The 23,643-nt window shown below is 41.9% G+C and overlaps 1 protein-coding gene and 1 non-coding gene across 4 annotated transcripts; one reads left to right on the top strand and one right to left on the bottom strand.

Annotated features, from left to right (window-relative positions):
* Window positions 1-9,919: 9,919 nt before the first annotated feature.
* On the top strand, window positions 9,920-13,682 carry LOC111981867 (uncharacterized). Of its 2 annotated transcripts, none has more exons than XR_011481711.1 (5): window positions 9,920-10,513; window positions 10,770-10,840; window positions 10,967-11,072; window positions 11,207-11,270; window positions 13,127-13,682. It is a non-coding gene; the product is annotated as an uncharacterized protein (transcript). The 2 variants fall into 2 exon arrangements; XR_011481712.1 differs by lacking the exon at window positions 13,127-13,682 and adding an exon at window positions 11,842-13,093.
* Window positions 13,683-13,792: 110 nt separating this feature from the next.
* Window positions 13,793-16,914, bottom strand: LOC111981514 (complement component 1 Q subcomponent-binding protein, mitochondrial). Of its 2 annotated transcripts, none has more exons than XM_024012804.3 (6): window positions 16,512-16,914; window positions 15,650-15,800; window positions 15,323-15,416; window positions 15,119-15,214; window positions 14,855-14,998; window positions 13,793-14,326 (listed from the first exon to the last, which is right to left on the bottom strand). In XM_024012804.3, exons 1-6 carry the CDS (start codon window positions 16,798-16,800, stop codon window positions 14,177-14,179), a joined length of 924 nt encoding a protein of 307 aa, XP_023868572.1. In that variant the 5' UTR covers window positions 16,801-16,914; the 3' UTR covers window positions 13,793-14,176. The 2 variants fall into 2 exon arrangements, with proteins under 2 accessions (XP_023868572.1, XP_023868573.1); XM_024012805.3 differs by having other exon boundaries at window positions 14,855-14,980; window positions 16,512-16,912.
* Window positions 16,915-23,643: the final 6,729 nt, after the last annotated feature.

Raw genomic sequence — 23,643 nt, 5'->3', positions numbered from 1 at the left:
AAATGCCAAACGTCCTGCACGGTGTTGGGCTGTAAGCACAACCCCCACCTGTGGATGTCGGGCCCTCATACCACCCTCATGGAGTCTGTTCTGACCGTTTGAGCAGACACATGCACATTTGTGGCCTGCTGGAGGTCATTTTGCAGGGCTGTGGCAGTGCTCCTCCTGCTCCTCCTTGCACAAAGGCGGGGTAGCGGTCCTGCTGCTGGGTTGTTGCCCTCCTACGGCCTCCTCCACATCTCCAGATGTACTGGCCTGTCTCCTGGTAGCGCCTCCATGCTCTGGACACTACGCTGACAGACACAGCAAACCTTCTTGCCACAGCTCGCATTGATGTGCCATCCTGGATGAGCTGCACTACCTGAGCCACTTGTGTCAGTTGTAGACTCCGTCTCATGCTACCACTAGAGTGAAAGCACCGCCAGCATTCAAAAGTGACCAAAACATCAGCCAGGAAGCATAGGTACTGAGAAGTGGTCTGTGTAACCACCTGCAGAACCACTCCTTTATTGGGGGTGTCTTGCTAATTGCCTATAATTTCCACCTGTTGTCTATTCCATTTGCACAACAGCATGTGAAATTTATTGTCAACAGTGTTGCTTCCTAAGTGGACAGTTTGATTTCACAGAAGTGTGATTGACTTGGAGTTACATTGTGTTGTTTAAGTGTTCCCTTTATTTTTTTGAGCAGTGTATTATGTGTCCCTCCACCTTCTTCAGTGGAGTCCTGACCAGGGGTATCAAACTCCAATGTCTATTGGATTGCCCCTCTACTCTGCACTCAGTGATGTCCAGTCTCCATACACACTCAATGACTCGGTTAGTTCCCCCACACACACTGTTAAACACCTATACACAACTGAGACTTTTGCATAAATCATGCATTGATGTCACTTGCATAACAATTTGAGCTACAAGGATTTTAACCCTTTACACTCATGGGAATTGGCCTACATGGTTAGGGCTAAATGTATATGTTTCTTGCAAAAGAAATATGAATAGCAAATGCATAACCATGGTAGCAATTGAAAGGGAACACTTTGGAGATCATAGGAAAAGTATTAGACCAAAGGTGAGGACACAACAGTTCCCATGACACAAGACTGAATCCAAACATTACACTGTTGATTTTATGTTCATTTTACTTTTACTGTAATTTTCGCACCATTTGTTGRAAAAAAAATCTAAAAATACTCTGGATACATTCAGTAACATGACTAGACTATTCCTGGAAAATGTGGGGTAGGGACACCATAAGACAAAAAAAATTACAATGGTTTGAGTGATAGGACTAACTGGTGTCTCCAAGTGGCCACACACCTGTCCAAAGTGTGCACAGTTCCTAAGCAATTGCAATGCACTTTTATGACTCAAAGAAGAGTATTCAACTGTAAGGAAAATCAAAAACGGTCCATTATAAATCGCAATCTGGGACAGATGGGTATGATTTGAAATATTGTTCTATTGCCAACCTGACTAGCTAAGTTATTAAACATGATTTTACTATGCCTGTCTGGGACACGTTCCAGCATTACTGCTGTCTAGAGAACAGCCAGAGCGTGGTCAAGACCCCCTCCACAGAGGGGGTCTTGCCGCAATCTCATATTTAGCGTGTCAGTTCTGCTGCACCAGGGAGTTAAAGGTATGGCACAGCACTCCCAACAGTAATGTATGACTGCTTAAACATACTTGTATGCTCATTTATGTGTTTCTTAGCTAAAGGTCTAAGGAAGGTTTCTAATGGCTCAATAATAAAGACGAATGGCGTGGATTGTACACCTCTGCTCAATCTCACATAGTGACATCTGCCATTCCATACTGAGGCAAACATGCAACAGCTCTGTGCCATTTTATCTTTCCTTGCATCCTTTTTCCGTGCCTCCTAAAACCCCATCGGAGGAGAGGACCGAAAGTTCCTCGCCTCAAATGTCCAATGGATTTTGAGAAAGATGCGAGTAGAGAGGAAGTGAGGAGTTGAGCTGAAATTTATTTGGACAGAGCTCATGTCATTGTTTTAGGTGGAATCTAATGTTGAATGATACATTTGTTACCTGTTTGAACATGCATCTTTGTTCTACTTGTACTCTTTCAACAGATGGCTCTGGCTTGCTGATAACATTTGATCTGACGAGACTCCCTATATGATTTGACTCCTGTATTACTGCCTGTCCTCCGTTCAACTTCCAATGCCAAACTGAAATAATTTGACACAGTAATTTGATAGACAGTGGTTCCCAATCAGACAATTACTATAAAACAAATCTGTTTTCCTCAGTTAAATGTTCGGTGAATGCACGCTGTTACTTTGTCCTCAGTCCTCCTTTGAATACTGTGTGTACCATGACATGAGTTTAACTGGTTAATCACATTAATTTCAGTTGACATAATTTGGCACTGGTTATGTGCTGTTAATGTAGCAGGTTCTCCCCTTTGTGTCTCCATATAGTTCAAAATCCCCATATGCTGTGTATTTGTATGCCCTTCGGCTTAATACAGTCCATCGTTAAAGTATTCAGACCCCTTGACTTTTTCCACATTTTGTTACATTACAGCCTTATTCTGAAATGTATTACATTTTAGTTTTTTTCTCATCAATCTACACACAGTACTCCATAATGACAAAGCAAAAACAGGTTTTTAGATTTTTTTTGCACATTTATTACAAATAAAAAATGAAATATTAAATTTACTTAAGTATTCAAACCCTTCACTCAGTACTTTGTTGAAGCACCTTTGCCAGCGATTACAGCCTTCTTGGGTATGACGCTACAAGCTTGGCACACCTGTATTTGGGGAGTTTCTCCCATTCTTCTTTGCAGGTCCTCTCAAGCTCTGTCAGGTTGGATGGGGAGTATCGCTGCACAGCTATTTTTAGGTCCCTCTAGAGATGTTCGATCTCCATAAAGGCCTTATTGGTGGAGTGTTCCAGTGATGGTTGTCCTTCTGGAAGGTTCTCCCATCTCCACCGAGGAACTATAGAGCTCTGTCAGTGATCATCGGTTTCTTGGTCACCTCCCCGACCAAGGCCCCTCTCCACCAATTGCTCAGTTTGGCTGGGTTGCCAGCTCTAAGAAGAGTCTTGGCGGTTCCAAACTTCTTTCATTTCAGAATGATGGAGGCCACTGTGTTCTTGTGGACATTCAATGCTGCAGACAATTTGTGGTACACTTCCCCAGATCTGTGCCTCGACACAATCCTGTCTCGGAGCTCTACGGCCAATTCCTTCGACCTAATGGCTTGGTTTTTGCTCTGACATGCACTATCAACTGTGGGACCTTATATAGACAGGTGTGTGCCTTTCCAAATCATGTCCAATCAATTGAATTTACCACAGTTTGACTCCAATCAAAAATAAACATCTCAAGGATGATCAATGGAAACAGGATGCACCTGAGCTCAATTTCGAGTCTCATAGCAAAGGGTCTGAATACTTATGTAAAAAAATATTTTTATTTTTAATACATTTGCTAAAATTTCTAAACTGTTTTTGCTTTGTCATGGGGCGTGTAGATTGATAAGGATTTGTATTTATTTAATCCATTTTAGAATGAGGCTGTAATGTATCAAAATGTGGGAAAAAATAAAGGGATCTGAATACATTCCAAATGCACTGTACCAGACACTTTGTGGAAAGGTGAAGAAAAACAACTAGCCAGTGGTGGACTATGGTGTTACTTAGCTAGAGCCGGCTGTCTTCTTTTTGTCTTACATATGAGCGTTGCTGGCTCACAAGTAATTAGCTAGCTAGCTAACTTTAAGTAGATKCCACTCAACTCAAGGTATAGTATAGCTATTTAATTTATTTCCCAATTACTTCACTTATGTATCAAGTCCCAAATCGTTTGACGCTTACTGTTCAAGTCAGCCATTAACTAATCAGAAGCGCATCTGTTTGACGTCATGCATCCAAGAATACTCAACCAATAACACGCCAACAAGGGCAAGCATTTGTTAGTTAGTCCCTCAGTCCCTCCAAGGTAAGGCCAGATTTCCCTTAATCATATCACAATCAACATTTACCAGTAGAATGTGGACACAAATATAATATTTTTGGGTATTAAAATAGTTTGAAATATGTTTTAGAAAAATGTAAATTAGGTGATCATTCATTAAATATGCGCACATTTGAACATCACGCAAATACATTTTTCTAGACACTGGATGAAGTCAGCCTAAATAAGACACTCTGGGACCAGACCTGTCCTGGCAGATTGAGGATAAACACTTTTTCATCTTTCTATCTGTAAAATACTGAAGACATTTTTCCCCTACATTTTTTTATCTAGAAAAGAATGTATACAACATATCAACATTTTCCCTCTGGGCAAGTCTTGAGAATATATCTAAGGATAACCACACACAATTTTGTGAATGTAGATGCTTTTGAAGCTGAAAAAAATATGTTGGCATGTGGGAAGAGTCTGACTTTCAGGAAATGACCGTTAAAGACAAGTAGACAGACTTTTTATTACCAAACGCCAAATGCCTATTTAAAGCCAATCGCTATCTCTTTAAAGTAAGTTACTAAATATAGTCCAGTTTGTAACACTCTATGAAATGGGCTATTAAATGATGTATGATTAAATGTAGTGAGCTTTGAAATGATAGATTTATGTCCATTTAAATGTGGTTAAAATTCATGAACATTTTGATGATGGTAGTATGATAAACAAAAGAAAATATACATTTAGGCCTACATTAAGTTTTTACATTTGTATGTTTCCTTTTTGAAAGAACTACAATTAAGGGAAAGGGAAATACCAAAAATGTATAATGCTTATGGTGCCATGCCATGAGCAAAGATTATGGATATACTGACAAGATACATCTCTCCGCCCTAACAATGGGAGTTGTTGTCCACAAAGCGGCAAGGCAGGTTGTTCTCCCGCCYATCCTTTCTTTGGATTGGTGGATACATCTGATTATTGTACTTTTTTGAATATTCGATGACGGTTGTTGATGTCAACCACCAGTATTCAATGGTGAGAGATGTCGGCCTAAACATCAGCTCCACAGGTAGACAAGGCAAGAAGGGCCTTTCTACGCACTCAAAAGGAACATAAAATTCAACATACCAATTAGGATCTGGCAAAAAAATACTTGAATCAGTTATAGAACCCATTGCCCTTTATAGTTGTGAGGTCTAGGGTCCGCTCACCAACCAACAATTAACAAAAAGGGACAAACACCAAATTGAGACTCTATTGAATTCTGCAAAAATATCCTGTGTACAAAGTAAAACACCAAATAACACATGCAGAGCAGAATTAGGCAGATACCCGCTAATTATGAAAATCCATAAAAGAGCTGTTAAATTCTACAACCACTTAAAATGAAGTGATTCCCAAAACGTCCATAACAAAGCCATCACCTACAGAGAGATTAACCTGGAGAAGAGTCCCCTAAGCAAGCTGGTCCTGGGGCTCTATTCATAAACACAAACAGATCCCACAGAGACAGCAACAAGTTTATACCCAACCAAATCACAAGAAAACAAAGAGATAATTACATGACACATTGGAAAGAATTGACAAAAAAACAGAGCAAACTAGAATGCTATTTGGCCCTAAACAGCGAGTACACAGTGGCAGAATACCTGACCACGGTGACGGACCCAAAAGTAAGAAAAGCTTTGACTATCTACAGACTCAGGCCGCCGTAGGCAGACCTGGCTCTCAAGAAAAATCAGGTTATGTGCACACTGCCCACAAAATTAGGTGGAAACTGAGCTGCACTTCCTAATTTCCTGCCAAATGTAGGACCATATTAGAGACACATATTTCTCTCAGATTACACAGACACACAAATAATTTGAAAAGAAATCCAATTTTGATAAACTCCATTATATATTGTGTGAAATACCACAGTAGCAAGATTTGTGACCTGTTGCCACAAGAAAAGGGAAACCAGTGAAGAACAAACACCATTGTAAATACAACCCATATTTATGTTTCCCTTTTGTACTTTAACTATTTGCACATCGTTACAACACGGTATACAGTCATAATATGACTTTTGAAATGTCTCTATTCCTTTAGCACTTTGTGTGTGTAATGTTTATAGTTTATTTTACTTCTGCATATTATTGTATTTCACTTCCTTTGGCAATGAAAATGCCAATAAAGCCCTTTGAATTGAATTATGTTATGCTACTAGCCTCATGCCAGACATGAATATGCATAGCCATCTCGAGACAACCCCGATATAAAGTGTTTTCATCGATACAAAAACGTATTGCTTGGTGGGCGAAACAACGAAAGAACGCCACCTGCTGGAGGAGATTTTCCGCCGAGTTGGGCATCTCTTCCTTTTCCTCTCTGTCATAAGTGACCAATCTAAAGTTTTTCTTTTTTTCTTTTTTAAAATTTTATCCCCCTTTTCTCCCCAATTTTCGTGGTATCCAATCGCTAGTAATTACTATCTTGTCTCATCGCTACAACTCCCGTACGGGCTCGGGAGAGACGAAGGTCGAAAGCCATGCGTCCTCCGAAGCACAACCCAACCAAGCCGCACTGCTTCTTTAACACAGCGCGCCTCCAACCCGGAAGCCAGCCGCACCAATGTGTCGGAGGAAACACCGTGTACCTGGCCCCCTTGGTTAGCGCGCACTGCGCCCGGCCCGCCACAGGAGTCGCTGGCGCGACAAGGATATCCCTACCGGCCAAACCCTCCCTAACCCGGACGACGCTATGCCAATTGTGCGTCGCCCCACGGACCTCCCGGTCGCGGCCGGCTGCGACAGAGCCTGGGCGCGAACCCAGAGACTCTGGTGGCGCTGCGATGCAGTGCCCTAGACCACTGCCCAAACTAAAGTTTCTCGACACGCCTCTAAACCTGCCCACCTGAAAATCCAATCGAGAAAAAAAAAGAGACATTTAAACCCAAAGGTGCCAAGATATTGAAGGCAGCGCCATCTCGCGCACAATGGGGCTAGGTGTTTGTCATTGCACATAGTCACCGTGAGAGGGTTCAATGACGTCACACTGATGCGACGGAATATACCACATGGGAACTGTGTCGATGAGGTACACAACAGCTGTTTAGCTCGAATGCGTGTGTCAATAAAAAACGTATCCTCTGTTTAATTTCCCTTTGGACAAGCGTTGAGAATAAGATTCGAAAGTTTATTTTGTATTGCGTGTTTCTATAGACCATGCTCCACGACCATCCTCCGGTGAAGATATTTAAGCCGGGATCTCCTTTTTTTCCGTGTTGACAAGGCTGGGATGCTGCTACCTAGAAAGTGAAATGCATCGGTACCAATATACGTGCAAAGGAAACATATTCCTATTTACCAGGCGAAGTCTCAATTTATTAACCAAGTTAGACAGCTTCATAATCCTGTCTTTATAGGTAAATTGGATAAACCAAATCAAAAGTGCCTGCAATAGCCAACTCTAGCATATTAAACCCCCCACAAAAAACTTTCCTGAACCAACACTTCCACTCCCCCCCACCTTCTTGCTCTTATTTTCATTATAACTACTTTGAGGAAAAGTGTACTTAATATGCCTTTGATATGTGGTTGTCCCACCTAGCTATCTAACTTTAAGTCGCTCTGGATAAGAGCGTCTGCTAAATGACTAAAACGTTCAAATGTAGCACAGCACAGGTGATATTGCAATAGTGTGCAACTGCATCACGCAATTTAGAGCAATGCTGCATACGCGGGAACGCCTCACCCTGAGCATCTTCATGTTCGTGACACTTTTTATTGTGGGGCAAAAGGGAAATAATAATTTTGTTATCAGTTTTCACACCTGCCTCCTTGCTAGGTAGTGGGAGTGACACCGGTAGACAATGTCCTTCGCTCCCACCTGCTTGAACACCCTCACCGTAGTTAACAGAACTGCGGGAAAACAGTGGCCGAAGGACACTGTCTATTAGTCGCCCCCTCCCTTTAGCACAGCAGGCGGGAGGTTTGGACGACACCATGTGCTAGCTTGCTTGTTAAATTWAAAAAGTTAGGACATGATGTCGCCCCGCCTTCCAACTGCTGTGTGCCGGAGAAAACCGTGCCTGACAGGCGGGGGCGAAGGACACTGTCTACCGGTTGCCCCTGCCTCCCGCTAACACAGGAGGCTGTGGGGATACTGGGTTAACTAGCTAGCTTGCTAGTTAGGGACACAGTGTCCTAGCTAGCACACTGTCGCTCGCACCTGTTGTGTACCGGACTAGCTGGCTAAGCTAGCACACAGTGTCCTTCGCTCCCTCCTGCCCTCGCCGTCGTTAACAGAACAGTAAAAAAAAAAACATTGCTCGTCAGGCAGGGACGAATGACACTGTCTACCGGTGTATGGCTAGCTGGCTACAGTTGTCGGCCCCGCCCCTTTTTCTTTGGTGTTTCTCAGCGGCTGGCACCCAACGTTATTGTGCATTAACGCCACCAACTGTACTGGAGCGCTCCCGCTTGTCCTAGCTTACAAATTGCCCAATAGAAGTATAAAGAGGTGATGCGCACATGCAGGAATGCCCCGAATTGAAGACTGCAATTGCACCTTTCTCAATGTTCATAGCTAAACGTGTGCAAAACATAAATTAAACCGCTTTCCAGACGCAGGTCTTTGATTGGATATTTTGCCTATTTATTAACAGTAAAGATCAAATCATAGCAGGGATGTAATTACCGTAGACTCACGTAATAGTTCCAAATTGTATGCTCTCCATACTTTTCCCGAATAAATCAGACTGTGATACCAATTATTGGTATACAGTTTGAAACAAAGCACTGTACAAGGCAGAAAGTTTAATACAATTACATTTGAACTTAGTCTACCGGTTGTCTGTGCAGTTGGTCATTCAGGGGGTCAAAATTTGAGACAAAATATCCACAGGGAAATATTATTTACCTGCTAGCTAGGACACTGGCACACAGTGCCCCTGCCTGCCGAGCACTGCTTTCCCACAGTTATTTTAAAGTTACAGCGAGGGTAATCACTGCCCGGTAGTGCCACATGAGAGTTGGGTTGGCTATGCTAGCTACACTACATGACAAAAAGTATGTGGACACCTGCTTGCTGAACATCTCATTCCAAAATGGAGTTGGTCCCCCTTTTGCTACTGTAACAGCCTGCATTCTTCAGGGAACGCTTTCCACTAGATGTTGGAACATTGCTGCAGGGACTTGCTTCCATTCAGCTACGAGCATTAGTGAGGTTGGGCACTGATGTTGGGCGATTAGGCCTGGCTCGGAGTCTGAGTTCCAATTCATCCAAAAGGGGTGGGGTTCAGGTGAGGGCTCTGTGCAGGCCAGTCAAGTTCTTCCACACCGATCTCGACAAAACATTTCTGTATGGACCTCACTTTGTGCACAGGGGCATTGTCATGGTGAAACAGAAAAGGGCCTTCCCCAAACTGTTGCCACAAAGTTGGAAGCACAGAATTGTATGATTTCCCTTCACTGGGGCTAAGGGGCTTATTTATTTACATTTTTTATTTAACCTTTATTTAACTAGGCAAGTCAGTTAAGAACAAATTCTTATTTACAATGACGGCCTAGGAACAGTGGGTTAACTGCCTTGTTCAGGGGCAGAACGACAGATTTTTACCTTGTCAGCTCGGGGATTTGTTATAGCAACCTTTCAGTTACAAGTCCAACGCTCTAACCAGTAGGCTACCTGCCACCCCAACTAACCTGGTCTCAGCAGCTTTATAAGTTCTCGATTCGGGGGAAAAAGTGTATCTTATAAATAACAATAATATATTTATTTATATAGCGCTTTTCATTACAAGTAGTATCTCAGTAGCCATTATACCTTGGCTAGCAGAAAGGGTTGGAAGCAATTTTTCAACAAACCTTTTCTTGCTGATACTTTATGAATGTCTGTGTTCAGTTACAGGTGGGTCCCCCCAAAAAAATTTGGGGGGGAATATTCAGAATGTTTTGTATCTAGTGAGAACTGAGAAATGCCTCTTGCTTGTGTGTAGATCTTTGTTTTGGTTGTACTGTGTGATGCACCGTCTACTTCTACACGTGGCCGAGGCAGAGTCGCATAGAAACCACTAGTTCCTGCAAAGATGTTGGGAAATGCAAAATATCTGGCAGCTAAAATGGCAAGGCAACTCTTACTCGGAGCAAAACAAGGATTTTATCATCTTTCTGAATATTCTCTGGTGTTTGGAGAACCACCTGCAACTGAACACCGACATTTTATAAGTCACACTTTTCTTCAGAATCAGGAACTAAGAAAGTATTGCCAAGACAAGGTTAGCTGTTTGGAAGGATTCACATATCACCACCGTAACGATGTGTAGCTTCCAGTCGACACAGCCTTATGGAGGGTCCAGAAACATGGGTTCTAACCCTAATCGGTAACATTGGTGCTGTGACCGAGGTGGGTCTCTTCGAGGAGGAGAAGGTAAAAGGGTGGGGGGTGACGTGTAACTTCTTTTGATGGTTAACTTTGTTTGTTCCTCAGCGTTGCGTGGACAGGTTGAGAAACAGCAGATCCAGGCTACTGGAGAAGTACCGCCAAATGGGAGAGAGTCAGCACTGTGACGCCAAAGGCCAGGAGGTGATTGAGGAAGAGTGGAACGCACTCCAGTCAGACAACTGAGGGCTTCCCTCCCTTTGCAGTAAAGACTGCATAGGAGAGATGAGGGTTTATTGTCAGTTGGCTGTGCTTGACAGTTAATCATGTAGCTAACACGACTCCTACATAGAACAAATCTACAGCTAATCCTACATGAGCCATGTAACGTGACATTACATAAGGCAGATGTATTGATATTAGTTAATTGTTTTATAATCCTTCTGTCTTCCCTACAAAGATGTAGTGTCATGAAGGAGTATGATGAACTGGCAGTGTTTGAAGAGATCCAACAGGAGCTCAAGTCTCAAGGTAGTTTAATTTCCCAAATGAATGTTGCCTGAATGCATTACACACACACAGAGAAAACGGGACGAAACCCCCAAAATGTATGGTTCTCACTGTGAATAATATGTACTGTATTTTATCTTTATACAGCGCTCTACATCATTGATGAAATTGGGAAAAGTATGCAGTTTGAGGAGTAGTATGTGAATTCAGTTGTGGAAGAGATGGTCGGGGAAAGGGAAATCATATATCATGTGTAAGTGTTTCAATCTCTCAGAGATGTGCCTTTGCCCCAAACTCACTAATATGCTTTTGTACTTGCTCAGATTTTGTCATAGTTTAGAGTGTAAACCACTCTGACTGTGTGACTGTCTTCTTTTTTAATTTCAGAAACAACCTGACTGTGAATAGCCATTTTACCTCCTGTCCCTGTGGGCTTTATATCAACACAAGGGTTTGTATTATGTCATACACCATTAAAGTAACAGTCCAGTGAAAATCTCACTTTCAAAAGTTCATACCCAAATAATGTTGTTGACTCGTCAATCAATTGGAGAAAAAAGACACTTAAAAAACCCCACCTCAAACTCGAATCTCAAATAAGACGGTTTCAAAAATGCTTGCTATTTCCTATGGAGTACAATGTTGTACTCCTGAGGAGGATGAGCTGGCCAATCAGCAGTCTACTCGCGTTAATATTTTTAATAAGCCAAATACAGAAAACCTGAAAAATTGGAAGGAAAACAATTTCACTCATATTGTAATAAATTATAGGTCATATTTCATAGAAATCTTCAAACACTGGACAGTTACTTTAAAATGTACCAACCTCCCAAACCAAGATGCCCTTTTTACACTGAATAAAAATATTAACGCAACATGCAACAATTTCAAAGATTTTACAGTTCATATAAGGAAATCCGTCAATTGAAAAAAAAAATGATTAGGCCCTAATCTATGGATTTAACATGACTGGGAATACAGATATGCATCTGTTGGTCACAGATATCTTCTTTTTTTTTAAGGTAGGGGCCTGGATCATAAAACCAGTCGGTATCCGGTGTGACCATCATTTGCCTCATGCAGCGCAATATATCTCCTTCACAGAGTTGATCCGGCTGTTGATTGTGACCTGTGGAATGTTGTCCGACTCCTCTTCAATGGCTGTTCGAAGTTGCGGGAACTGGCACATGCTGTTGTACACGCTGATCCAGAGTATCCCAAACATGCTCAATGGGTGACATGTTTGGTGAGTATGCAGGCCATGGAAGAACTGGGACATGTTCAGCTTCCAGGAATTGTGTACAGATCCTTGCCACATGGGGCTGTGCATTATCATTCTGAAACATGAGGTGATGGCGACGAATGAATGGCACGACAATGGGCCTCAGGATCTTGTCATGGTATCTCTGTGCATTCAAATTGCCATCAATAAAATGCTATTGTGTTCATTGTCTGTTGCTTATGCCTGCCCATACCTTAACCGCTTTGCCACCATGGGGCACTCTGTTCACAATGTTGACATCAGCAAATCACTCACCTACACAACGCCATAGTCTGCCATCTGCCTGGTACATTTGAAACCGGGATTCATCCGTGAAGAGGATACGTCTCTACTTCTCATTTGTGCAGAAATCCTTAGGTTGTGCAAACCCACAGTTTCATCAGCTGTCCGGGTGGCTGGACTCAGACAATCACACAGGTGAAGAAGCCATATGTGAAGGTCCTGGGCTGGCGTGGTTATACGAGGTCTGAGATTGTGAGGCCGGTTGGATGTTGTAAAATGACGTTGGAGGCAGTTATGGTAGAGAAATTAACAATACATTCTCTGGTAACAGCTCTGGTGTACATTTCTGCAGTCAGCATGGCAATTGCACGCTCCCTCAAAAGTTGAGACATCTGTGGCATTGTGTGTCAAAACTGCACAGTTTAGAGTGGCCTTTTATTGTGCCCAGCGCACCTGTGTAACGATCTTGCAGTTTAATGAGCTTCTTGATATACCACACCAGCCAGGTGGATGGGCTATCTTTGCAAAGGAGAAATCCACACTAAAAGGGATGTAAATAAATTTGCGCAATTCTGAGAGGGATAAACTTTTTGTGCATATGGAAAATGTCTGTGATCTTTTATTTCAGCTCATGAAACATGGGACCAACACATTACATTTATATTTTTGTTCAGTATAGTTGGGCATTTTCTGTTGTCCTGACCACTGATATTCCTCACAATCATTTTAAGTAAGCCACTTTTTTCTTTTCTATGCTCATGGCTGATTGATGTCTTATCAGCGTTTGTTCATCTCATCTCCAGCAAAGGAACATGACCACAGAGGTGCTGCAGTGTCGGTTGGAGAGGAGGGTAACAGAACACATGGAGGACTGTCACCAAATCCCCATCTTCTCCATGGCCTCCAATACAGACGGCTTGCCTAAACTCATAAGCCACCTGACTGACTGGGTTGAACACTTGGATGCATCCCAAGTGGCACCCTAATCCCTATATAGTGCCTTATGGGCCCTGAATTGATATTTTCTTTCCTATGTGCCCTGGTCAAAAGCAGTGTTCTATAAAGGGAACGGGGTACCATTTGGGACGTATGAAGACTGTTTATCATAATGAATTGTTTGGGACGTCAGCCAGGCCATAATACGACACTTACCCAGTATCACTACTGGGCTCCCTCCACTTACCGTGTTAAACATTCCTAATGTATTCATCTAATAAAACCATCATATTTTGAGATGAAGTATTAAGGGGTCCTTCACTAGAACTGGAAGTAGCATTGATTTATAGAATTGTTCATTTAAGGTGCCAAAGCAATATCCCTTTTCTTCAATGGTTATGTATTGACTATCAAATACTTGAATGCAGAGTACAGTGACTATGTGGACACTGACTGAATCTTCATTAATCATTTTATAAAATGTCAGTTGACCATGCTTGGATACTATCTGAAATAAAATCATGCTGAACCACTCATTTAAGAAGCATTTATTTTGTCATACAGTGACTGACATGCTTCCATAATGCTGACAAATGACTGACAGCCTTCATACATTAACCTTATTTTCAGATACAGTAAAATACAGAAGCATTTGCAACACTGACAAATTTGCAGCAAAGCAGTAGTTCAATATTAAATTACTGTTCAAAGCAGCAGAAACTCATACAACAGTCTCAATGATCACTGACATGTCCAAACTGGGCAATGACTTCAATCAGTGCCTATACTTTCCCTCAAATTAAAACACTTTCCATTTGTTCACATTTTCAATGTAGAGGGGGATGGTGTCTTACTGAAATTAGTTTGGTTTGTGAATTTATTTATACACAGCTTGTTTAATCTATTCATTCCAAACATTAATTGCATTTGACAAAGCCACTGAGGTCCTCCAGGAACTTGATGTATTCGTGATGCTCCATGGCAGTGCTCAGCTCGATCAGTTCATCAGCAAACGTGTTGTCAACCCCCCGGTCAGCCAGGAAGTCCATGAGGTGGTCATACAGGGCCTGAGGTAAACCACAACGTAAAGGCCAGTGAGAACTTCAAAATTAAACCGTAAACATCCGCAATGGTGATCCGCAATATAATATGGGCTCCCGAGTGGCGCAGCGGTCTAAGGCACTGCATCTCAGTGCTAGAGGCGCCACTACAGACCCTGGTTCGATTCCAGGCTGTATCATAACCGACCGTGATTGGGAGTCCCATAGGACGGCGACCATTTGGCCCAGGTTAGGCCGTCATTGTAAATAAGAATTTGTTCTTATTAACCGACTTGTCTAGTTAAATAAAGGTTAAATAAAATAAGCCAGTCACCTTAACCATCGTGGGAGTAGGTTTGCAGTGTCTGGAGACTAATACACCTCATAATTCCTGGTTACAACTCATGTTGCTTTCTAAAAAGTGTGTCACAATTCTACCAAAGCTGCATTAAGACCAATATTGAATATTGTAGGCAGTCAAGTCATCATTGACACTCAGAAGTATTTGTAATGATATTTAATTTGCAGACAGATGGACCAAGACACAGTACTTACCCAGTCCAGAGAGTCTGTGTTGAGTGTGTAGGCGGTCTCCTTCCACTCTACATCTCCCTCAGGCTGGAAGCTGACCTCGCGGATGGCAAAAATATCACTCTCCTCTTCTCCTTCACCATGGATTGCCTGGAAAATGTATTTAGCCTAACATTGTCAGATATATTGCTTATTAACAAAATGTGGTAAGAAACAAAGCCTTAAGTGATTAGCAACTGAGGGGGCATGCTTCCCAATTATTTTGATAAAGATTGTAGGATAACTTACCTCATCTTCAGGATAATGGCAGTCAAACACCAAGGAATGTTTTTCCGCCTGTTTCGTCACCTCGACAACGAAGTTGGGTGAAGACACAATATCTGGCTTTAAGGAAACAAAATACACATGGTTCAAAACCTAAACAATGTAACAGTGCAACAGGTTCAGTGCAGTGTGTGTCCATTTCGGAAAAGACAGTACAAAGAGGTTTACCTCATTCTCTGCAGACTTCTGTCCCTGTGCTTGTTCAGCCTCCTCTTCAAACTTAGGGGGAATACTGTTGTTGACGTTGAATGTGACGGTCACTCTAAGTAAAAGGACGAGGGGTCAGACAATGTAGTCGCTTATAGAAAATGTAGTTCAAATAAATTTCAAATAATGTTAACTGGGCTCATTTTGTGCAGTTATGGATTTATTAATACAACATCTAGGTTAATTATTAGTCAAATAAAATGTCTGCATGGATTGTATCAGTACCAGTCATTTACTAATCTACTTGGTGTAGCAGGCAGGTATAAACTAATATCGAGATGGCCTTACTTTTCTCCAGAAATTGTCCTAATGAGTTTGGCTTCTGTGCCGTTCTGCTGTAGCTCCCACCCTCCAGACATCTTGGGAAGAGTATTGCTTTTCTGGATCTTCTTCTCTTCTTTGATTTCATCCGAAAGGAAATTTCCAAAGGCTTTGTCTCCTGAAACCGAGCAATTATATAGGATCTTAGAACAGTAGATAAGTCAGTATTAGCTACATGCTAGTCATATATAGCGTTGCAGTGCTAGAGGCCTGACTACAGACCCTGGTTCGATCCCAGGCTGTATCACAACCGGCCGTGATCGGAAGTCCCATAGGGCGGCGCACAATTGGCCCACCGTCGTCCTGGTTAGGGGAGGATTTGGATGGGATAGGCCGTATTTATATACACACTGTCCCATAGATTATGACCAACACCTATACATTGCACCCACCAATGTTCCATTCCCATGGTCACATGTGCCTTGAATTACACACAGGTCCAGATGTAGTTGCCATCAAGGATAAACGCATTGGTGACATTTCTGTTGCCAATTTCGTCCAACCTGTCAGCTAACGTTACACGACAACGGTTAAATAAACGATGTCCATGTTTTGCATGCTGGTCGCAGCTATTCCTTCATTGCTTTACATACACGTAACTATAGTAATTATATTCAACAAGTCCAAGTTGAGGCCTATTTAGCAGGTTAGGAGAGCATTTTCACTAACACTAACCCATTTCCAACCTTAACCTAATTATTCTGACCTGCTGCGAAAATATAGCCGTATAGAAGTGGCGTGTTTTTAGGGAATGTCATATTTAGCTAACAGCTAGATAGCTAACGTTAGCTAGCGTACTCGCAGTATACTTAATTTAGCTAGTTATTACCTTCTGTGTGTAGTGATCCACATCCACACGACACAGGAGTAAATCCTTTTGAACTGAAGAGTTTTGGTCTGTATATCGATGCTGCCCCGTTATGGCTCATCATCCAGAGAGACCGGCTGAAAGGCCGTATTGTTCCGGAGTTTGGAGAACATAATGTCGATCTCGTAAGAGGCTGGAGAGTTCGGGCCGAAAACATTGTGGTTGTAGAAATTCGAACTGCAGTACTCACCGCTCGGGAAAGAGACTTTAGCATGGTTATAGATTGGTAAATTTGACTAGATAAGAACATACAACAGTTAGATAAACCCAGAGTTTCAGTTACCCACTACTGACGTTAAAGACAGATTACTGCCTGAGAAAACACGTGGGAAGGACACCCTGACCTCCTCAAACTTTGAACCGGAAGTGGTCCCAAGGTCCAGCCCACTGAGGTTTTGCAACGTTTTTTGTCATCTTTTGCGGGAAAATAATAGGTATTAAAATATCTTAAATATTGGACCCTTTTCCCCCCAATTTTCGCCGAAAATGACATGCCCAAATCTATCTGCCTGTAGCTCAGGACCTGAAGCAAGGATATGCATACTCTTGATACCTTTTGAATGGAAACACTGAAGTTTGTGGAAATGTGAAAATAATGTAGGAGAATATAACACATTAGATCTGGTAAAATATGATACAAAGAAAAAACATGCATTTTGTCATTTTTTTAACCTTCATCATCTTTGAAATGAGAGAAAGGCCGTTATATCACTTAGGAGTCTAGGCGCAATTTAGATTTTGGCCATTAGATGGCAGCAGTGTATGCGCAAAGTTTTAGACTGATCCAATTAACCATTGCATTACTGTTCAAAATGTTGTCAAATTGGTCAACTGATACATTTTCAAGTACATAACTATAGAGAACATTCAACAATTATATGGCAATATGAAATTTAAGTTTATACACTCCCAGGAATGTCAATGATGGATAATTAGCTTCTACGGAAAAGACACTAACCTTCACACATCTAGATGGGGGGGGGGGGGCAGACACAGCAGGGGTTCAAACTATAGAACCCAGTTCCTACATTTGAATTTAAAAATGTATTTTATCAAACAAAACTTTTGTTGTTGTGCACTCTCCTCAAACAATAGCATGGTCTTTTTTCACTGTAATAGACAGTGCAGTTAGAGGGGGTGGAGGGGGTTGGGGGGGGGACACCAATCCCGTAGAGGTAGAGAGGAATAGGAAGAGAGAAGCCCAACTCTGCGGAAAATCTGTCTCCCTCCAGCAGGTGGCATTTTTTCATTGTTTCGCCCACCAAGCAAAGAGTTTTTGTATGGTCAATGAGAGTGTCGAATTTGGTCAACAAAGAAATGTATGTATCTAAGGTTTATTTGATAAAAAATAAGTTTCGTAATGCTTAAGTTGTTATGAGTGTACTGATATAAGTAGAACACGTGACATCCCAGCAACTTTGAGAAAAAACACTTTATATCAGAGTTGTCTCGAGATGGCTATGCATATTAATAGTATGAGGCTAGTAGCATAGCATCTCTCTCCACTGAATACAGGCAATTGACGTCAACAACCCTCATCAAATATTTAAAATAGGATTAAAATAATGACATGTATCCACCAATCCAAAGAATGGAAAGGCGGGAGCTAAACTGCCCACCTTTCCGCTTTGCCCATTGTTAGGACGGAGAGACATGTATCTTGTCAGTATATCCATAATCTTTGATATTAAAGATGTGCTATGCAGAAATCGCTACACCATTTCCTGGTAGCTACAATTCTAATAGTTACATTTACATTACATTTAAGTCATTTAGCAGACGCTCTTATCCAGAGCGACTTACAAGTTCTCCTAATTTGAGTTTATGTGACAAAACAAGCAAGATAATCATTGTACCAACTAAAACACTGAATTATTTTTTCCATAACCAAAAAATATTGTATTTTCAGTTGTTTGAAGCCGGTGTACAAAACCAAAAGTAAAAGAAGCAAAAAATGAAACTTAACAACGAGAAGCATAGACATAGCGCTCATAGAACAGATCTACCGCTTCTTAGACTTGCTTTCAATGAGAATGCCAGATCTATAACTGTGAATTTGGTCAGTTCGTACAAAAAAATTACATATCGCAGCTTTAATAGTCAATACATACAGCGCCTTCAGAAAGTATTCCTTCCCAACTGACTTATTCCACATTTGCTGTGTTACAGCCTGAATTCAAGATGGATTAAATTAATTGTTTCTCCACACCTATCTACACACAATACACCATAACGACAAAGTGAAAATATGTTTGGGGTCCATTTTTGTATATTTATTGAAAATTAACCACATAAGTATTCACACCCCTGAGTCAATACTGTAGAAGCACCTATGGCGGTGATTAAAGCTTTGAGTAATCGCCATATCTACAGTGGGGCAAAAAAGTATTTAGTCAGCCACCAATTGTGCAAGTTCTCCCACTTAAAAAGATGAGAGAGGCCTGTAAAAATCCTACAATGTGATTTTCAGGATTTTTTTTTCTCATTTTGTCTGTCATAGTTGAAGTGTACCTATGATGAAAATTACAGGCCTCTCTCATCTTTTTAAGTGGGAAAACTTGCACAATTGGTGGCTGACTAAATACTTTTTTGCCCCACTGTATATACAGTATCTATGCCTGTATCAGCTTTGCACATAAAGATTTGGGGATTTTCTCCCATTCTTCCTTGCAGATTTCTCAAGCTCTGTTAAATTAGATGGGGAGCAGCAGTGAACCGAAATCTTCAAGTCTTTCCACAGAATGTATTATTGATTTTATATTTCAATCTTGTCTCATCGCTGCAACTCCCCAATGGGCTCGGGAGGTGAAGGTCTAGTCACGCATCCTCTGCCAAACCGCACTTCTTAACACTGTGTCAAACCCTCCCCTAACCAGGACGACGCTGGGCCAATTATGAGCCATYCTATGGTACTCCCGATCACGGTCGGTTGTGATACAGCCTAGTATCGAACCCGGGTCTTTAGTGACACCTCTAGCACTGCGATGCAGTGCCTTAGACCGCTGTGCCACTCAGGAGACACCATTTCACAGATTTTCAATGGGATTGAAGTCTGGGCTTTGGCTGGGCCACTCAAGGACTTTCACATTCTTGTTCTGAAGCCATTCTAGTGTTGTTTTGGCAATCATTGTCCTGTTGGAACGTAAATCTTATCCCCAGTCTAAGGTCGTTTGCACTCGGAAGCAGTTTCTCATCAAGGATTTGCCTGTATTTGGCTCTAATCATTGTTCCCTCTATTCTTACCAGTCTCCCAGTCACTGCCACTGAAAAGCATCCCCATAGCATGATGCTGCCACCACAATGCTTCATAGTATTGTGCCTTTTTCTCAGGAGTGGCTTCGGTCTGGCTACTCTCCCATAAAGCCCAGATTGGTGAAGTGCTCTAGAGACTGTTGTCCTTCTGGCAAGTTCTCCCATCTCAGCCAAGGAACTCTGTAGTTCTTTCAGTATGGTCATTGGGTTCTTGGTCACCTCCCTGACCAAGGTCATTCTTGCCCGGTTGCTCAGTTTGGTCGGAGGGCCAGCTCTAGGCAGTTTCATAACAATGATTGGAGCCAAATACAGGCATATCCTTGATGAGAACCTGCTTCCGAGTGCAAACAATCTTAGACTGGGGATAAGATTTTACGTTCCAACTGGAATTTTTAAAAAACCTTTATTTAACTAGGCAAGTCAGTTAAGAACAAATTCTTATGTTCAATGACAGCCTAGAAACAGTGGGTTAACTGCCTTGTTTCTTGGGCAGAACAACATATTTTTACCTTGTCAGCTCGAGGATTTGATCTGGCAACCTTTACGGTTATTAGTCCAATGCTCTAAGCACTAGGCTACTTGTCAACCCAAGCAATAACCCCAAGCATACAGCCAAAGCAACGCTGGAATGGCTTCAGAAAAATAATATTAAAGTCCTTGAGTATCCCAGCCAAAGCCGACTATAATCCCATTGAAAATCTGTGGAAAGACTTGAAGATTGCGGTTCACTGCCCCATCTAATTTAACAGAGCTTGAGAAAATCTGCAAGGAAGAATGGGAGCAAATCCCCAAATTCAGATGTGCAAAGCTGATACAGATATAGATATACAGACATGGACATAGCGATTACTCAAAGCTGTAATAGCCGCCAAAGGTGCTTCTACAAAGTATTGACTCAGGGATGTGAATACTTATGTAAATGAGATATTTCTGCATTTCATTTTCAATACATTTGCAAAAATGTCTAAAAACATGTTACTTTGTCATCATGGTATTGATCAATTTTGAATTCAGGCTGTAACACAACAAAATGCAGTCAGGGATCAGCAACACTGGATCAATTAGTGTTAAGTGCCTTGCTCAAAGGGTACAGATTGTTAACCTAGTTGGCTCAGGTATTTGAACCAGTGACCTTTTGGTTATTGGCCCAAATCTCTTAACCACTAGGCTGCCTGCCACCTCAAATGTTAAACATCAGACAGAACATTAGAAGATACTGTACCGTCATACTGTGTCTTCACTTAATCATGCAGTTGAAAAGACAAACATTATTGCAAATAAAACAAAATAATTGAGGAAAAGGTTTTTATTAGAAATACGAGTGGATATAATCAGCGTATGTCATATAAAGTCACCCTGTCATCTTTTATAATAATATTCTGACCTTCAACACAGGTCAGGTTGTTCATCCTCCAATGAAAAAGACTGCTTCTAAATGCAAATATTCTGCAAACAATGACTTTTCAATAAAATATATTGCCATTGGTTATCCAATAAACCTATCACACTCATTGAAACAACCATTCTTGATTGGGGAAATTCTTTATCAGCAGATTATCAAATTCTCCCTACGAAATCTTCAGCAATCACATATCTTACATGCACTTCGAGGATCTAAATTTGGCATTAATTTAGAGTCTACATTTTAGACAATAGTATTTCAGTGTTAGGTGAAGGTGAAGAATGGCATATCAATTGCACAACAGACACCCTGTTTATTCCTGCCCATCCCCACAGCCTCAAACCTTCAGTTGCTCTGGACAATACTAAAGGGAACTTCGGAAGAGAACTGATACATTCCATTCCAATCCATCCACAACATTTGCAAATGTATCAAAAACCTGAGTGATCAAACCAATCTCCACTATGTATTTATGAGTAGGATACCAGACATGGTTTAACAGGTATTTGTGCACAGTGCTCCACATTAATTGGCTAAATGAACCTCACAACAACCTCACAACAAGCTTTGACGCCCATTTAACCAGAGATCAGTGCAGCTTCCTTTGGAGTTGCCAGTTAATGTACATTACTGCAGCAGCAAAGCATGCATCAGGTAATAAAAAGTGACTGAAGTTGAAACAGCAGGCATTTGCGAATGAAAGACATTCAATTCACTCCTTCTACACCACCTCAACTGACAGATGCCATATCATATTAACCCAGCCACACACACAAACACACTATGACCACCCACCCCCACTGATGTGGACAGATGTCTTGGTATCCTTTTAGGACTATTGACAGAGTCATTTTCTTTGTCAGTAATAACACAGATTTCCATGACAGTTGATGTAATTGTGACAAAACTCAATGAAGACAAAAAAGTCAACCTATGCCAAAGTGGCTCCTTACCATATGTTTAATTAACTACTGTGATATAATATCTAAATATTTCAATATGTCAATGAACGATGTGAAATGGCTAGCTAGTTAGCGGTGGTGCGCGCTAATAGCGTTTCAATCGGTTACGTCACTCGCTTTGAGACCTTGAAGTAGTGGTTCCCCTTGCTCTGCAAGGGCCGCGGCTTTTGTGGAGCGATGGGTAACGATGCTTCGTGGGTGACTGTTGTTGATGTGTGCAGAGGGTCCCTGGTTCGCGTCGGCGAGGGACGGACGTAAGTTATACTGTTACATTGATGCTGTGACCCGGATCACTGGTTGCTGCGGAAAAGAGGAGGTTGAAAGGGGGTGAGTGTAACGGATGTGAAATGGCAGCTAGTTAGCGTGGTGCGCGCTAATAGCGTTTCAATCGGTTACTCGGTTACGTCACTCGCTTTGAGACCTTGAAGTAGTGGTTCACCTTGCTCTGCAAGGCCGCGGCTTAAAGAAATGGCTAGCTAGTTATGTGGTGCGCGCTAATAGCGTTTAAATCGTTATTCACTCGCTTTGAGACCTTGAAGTAGTGTTCCCCTTGCTCTGCATGGGCCGTGGCTTTTGTGAGCGATGGGTAACGATGCTTCGTGGGTGACTGTTGTTGATGTGTGCAGAGGGTCCCTGGTTCGCGCCCGGGGCGAAGGACAGACTAAAGTTAAACTGTTACATTGATGCTGTTGACCCGATCCACTGGTTGCTGCGGAAAAGGAGGAGGTCGAAAGGGGGGTGAGTGTAACGGATGTGAAATGGCTAGCTAGTTAGCGGTGGTGCGCGCTAATAGCGTTTCAATCGGTTAAATCACTCGCTTTGAGACCTTGAAGTAGTGGTTCCCCTTGCTCTGCAAGGGCCGCGGCTTTTGTGGAGCGATGGGTAACGATGCTTCGTGGGTGACTGTTGTTGATGTGTGCAGAGGGTCCCTGGTTCGCGCCCGGGTTGGGGCGAGGGGATGGACTAAAGTTAAACTGTTACATCAACAGAAAATATGTACATGTTACATGGTATGGCATTTATGGTATATACAGGTAACTACCAAAATAAAGGAAACACCAACATAGTGTCTTAATAGGGTGTTGCCACGAGCTGCCAGAACAGCTCCAATGTGCCTTGGCATAGATTCTACAAGTCTCTGGAACTCGGTTGGAGGGATGTGACACCCTTCTTCCATGAGGAATTCCATCATTTGGTGTTTTGTTGATGGTGGTGGAAAACGAGATCTCAGGCACCGCTCCAGAATCTCCCAGAAGTGTTCAATTGGGTTGAGATCTGGTGACACACGCGCACATACACGCTCCTTTGAGACCCCTCTTTCAAAGTCACTGAAATCCCTTATTTTAGCCATGGTACCAAAATAATGGGCAACTGGGCATTTCTATACAATTGCTTAATTTTAGAGTTAGTGATATCCAAGTGATATCCAAAATCCTTGGGATGCCTGTACCCTAAACCATTTTCAATTTCAATGGGA

This window comes from Salvelinus sp. IW2-2015, linkage group LG20 (assembly GCF_002910315.2).
Source record: "Salvelinus sp. IW2-2015 linkage group LG20, ASM291031v2, whole genome shotgun sequence".
NCBI classification, from domain to species: Eukaryota; Metazoa; Chordata; class Actinopteri; order Salmoniformes; family Salmonidae; genus Salvelinus; species Salvelinus sp. IW2-2015.
This window is presented reverse-complemented; position numbering and strand designations above follow the sequence as displayed.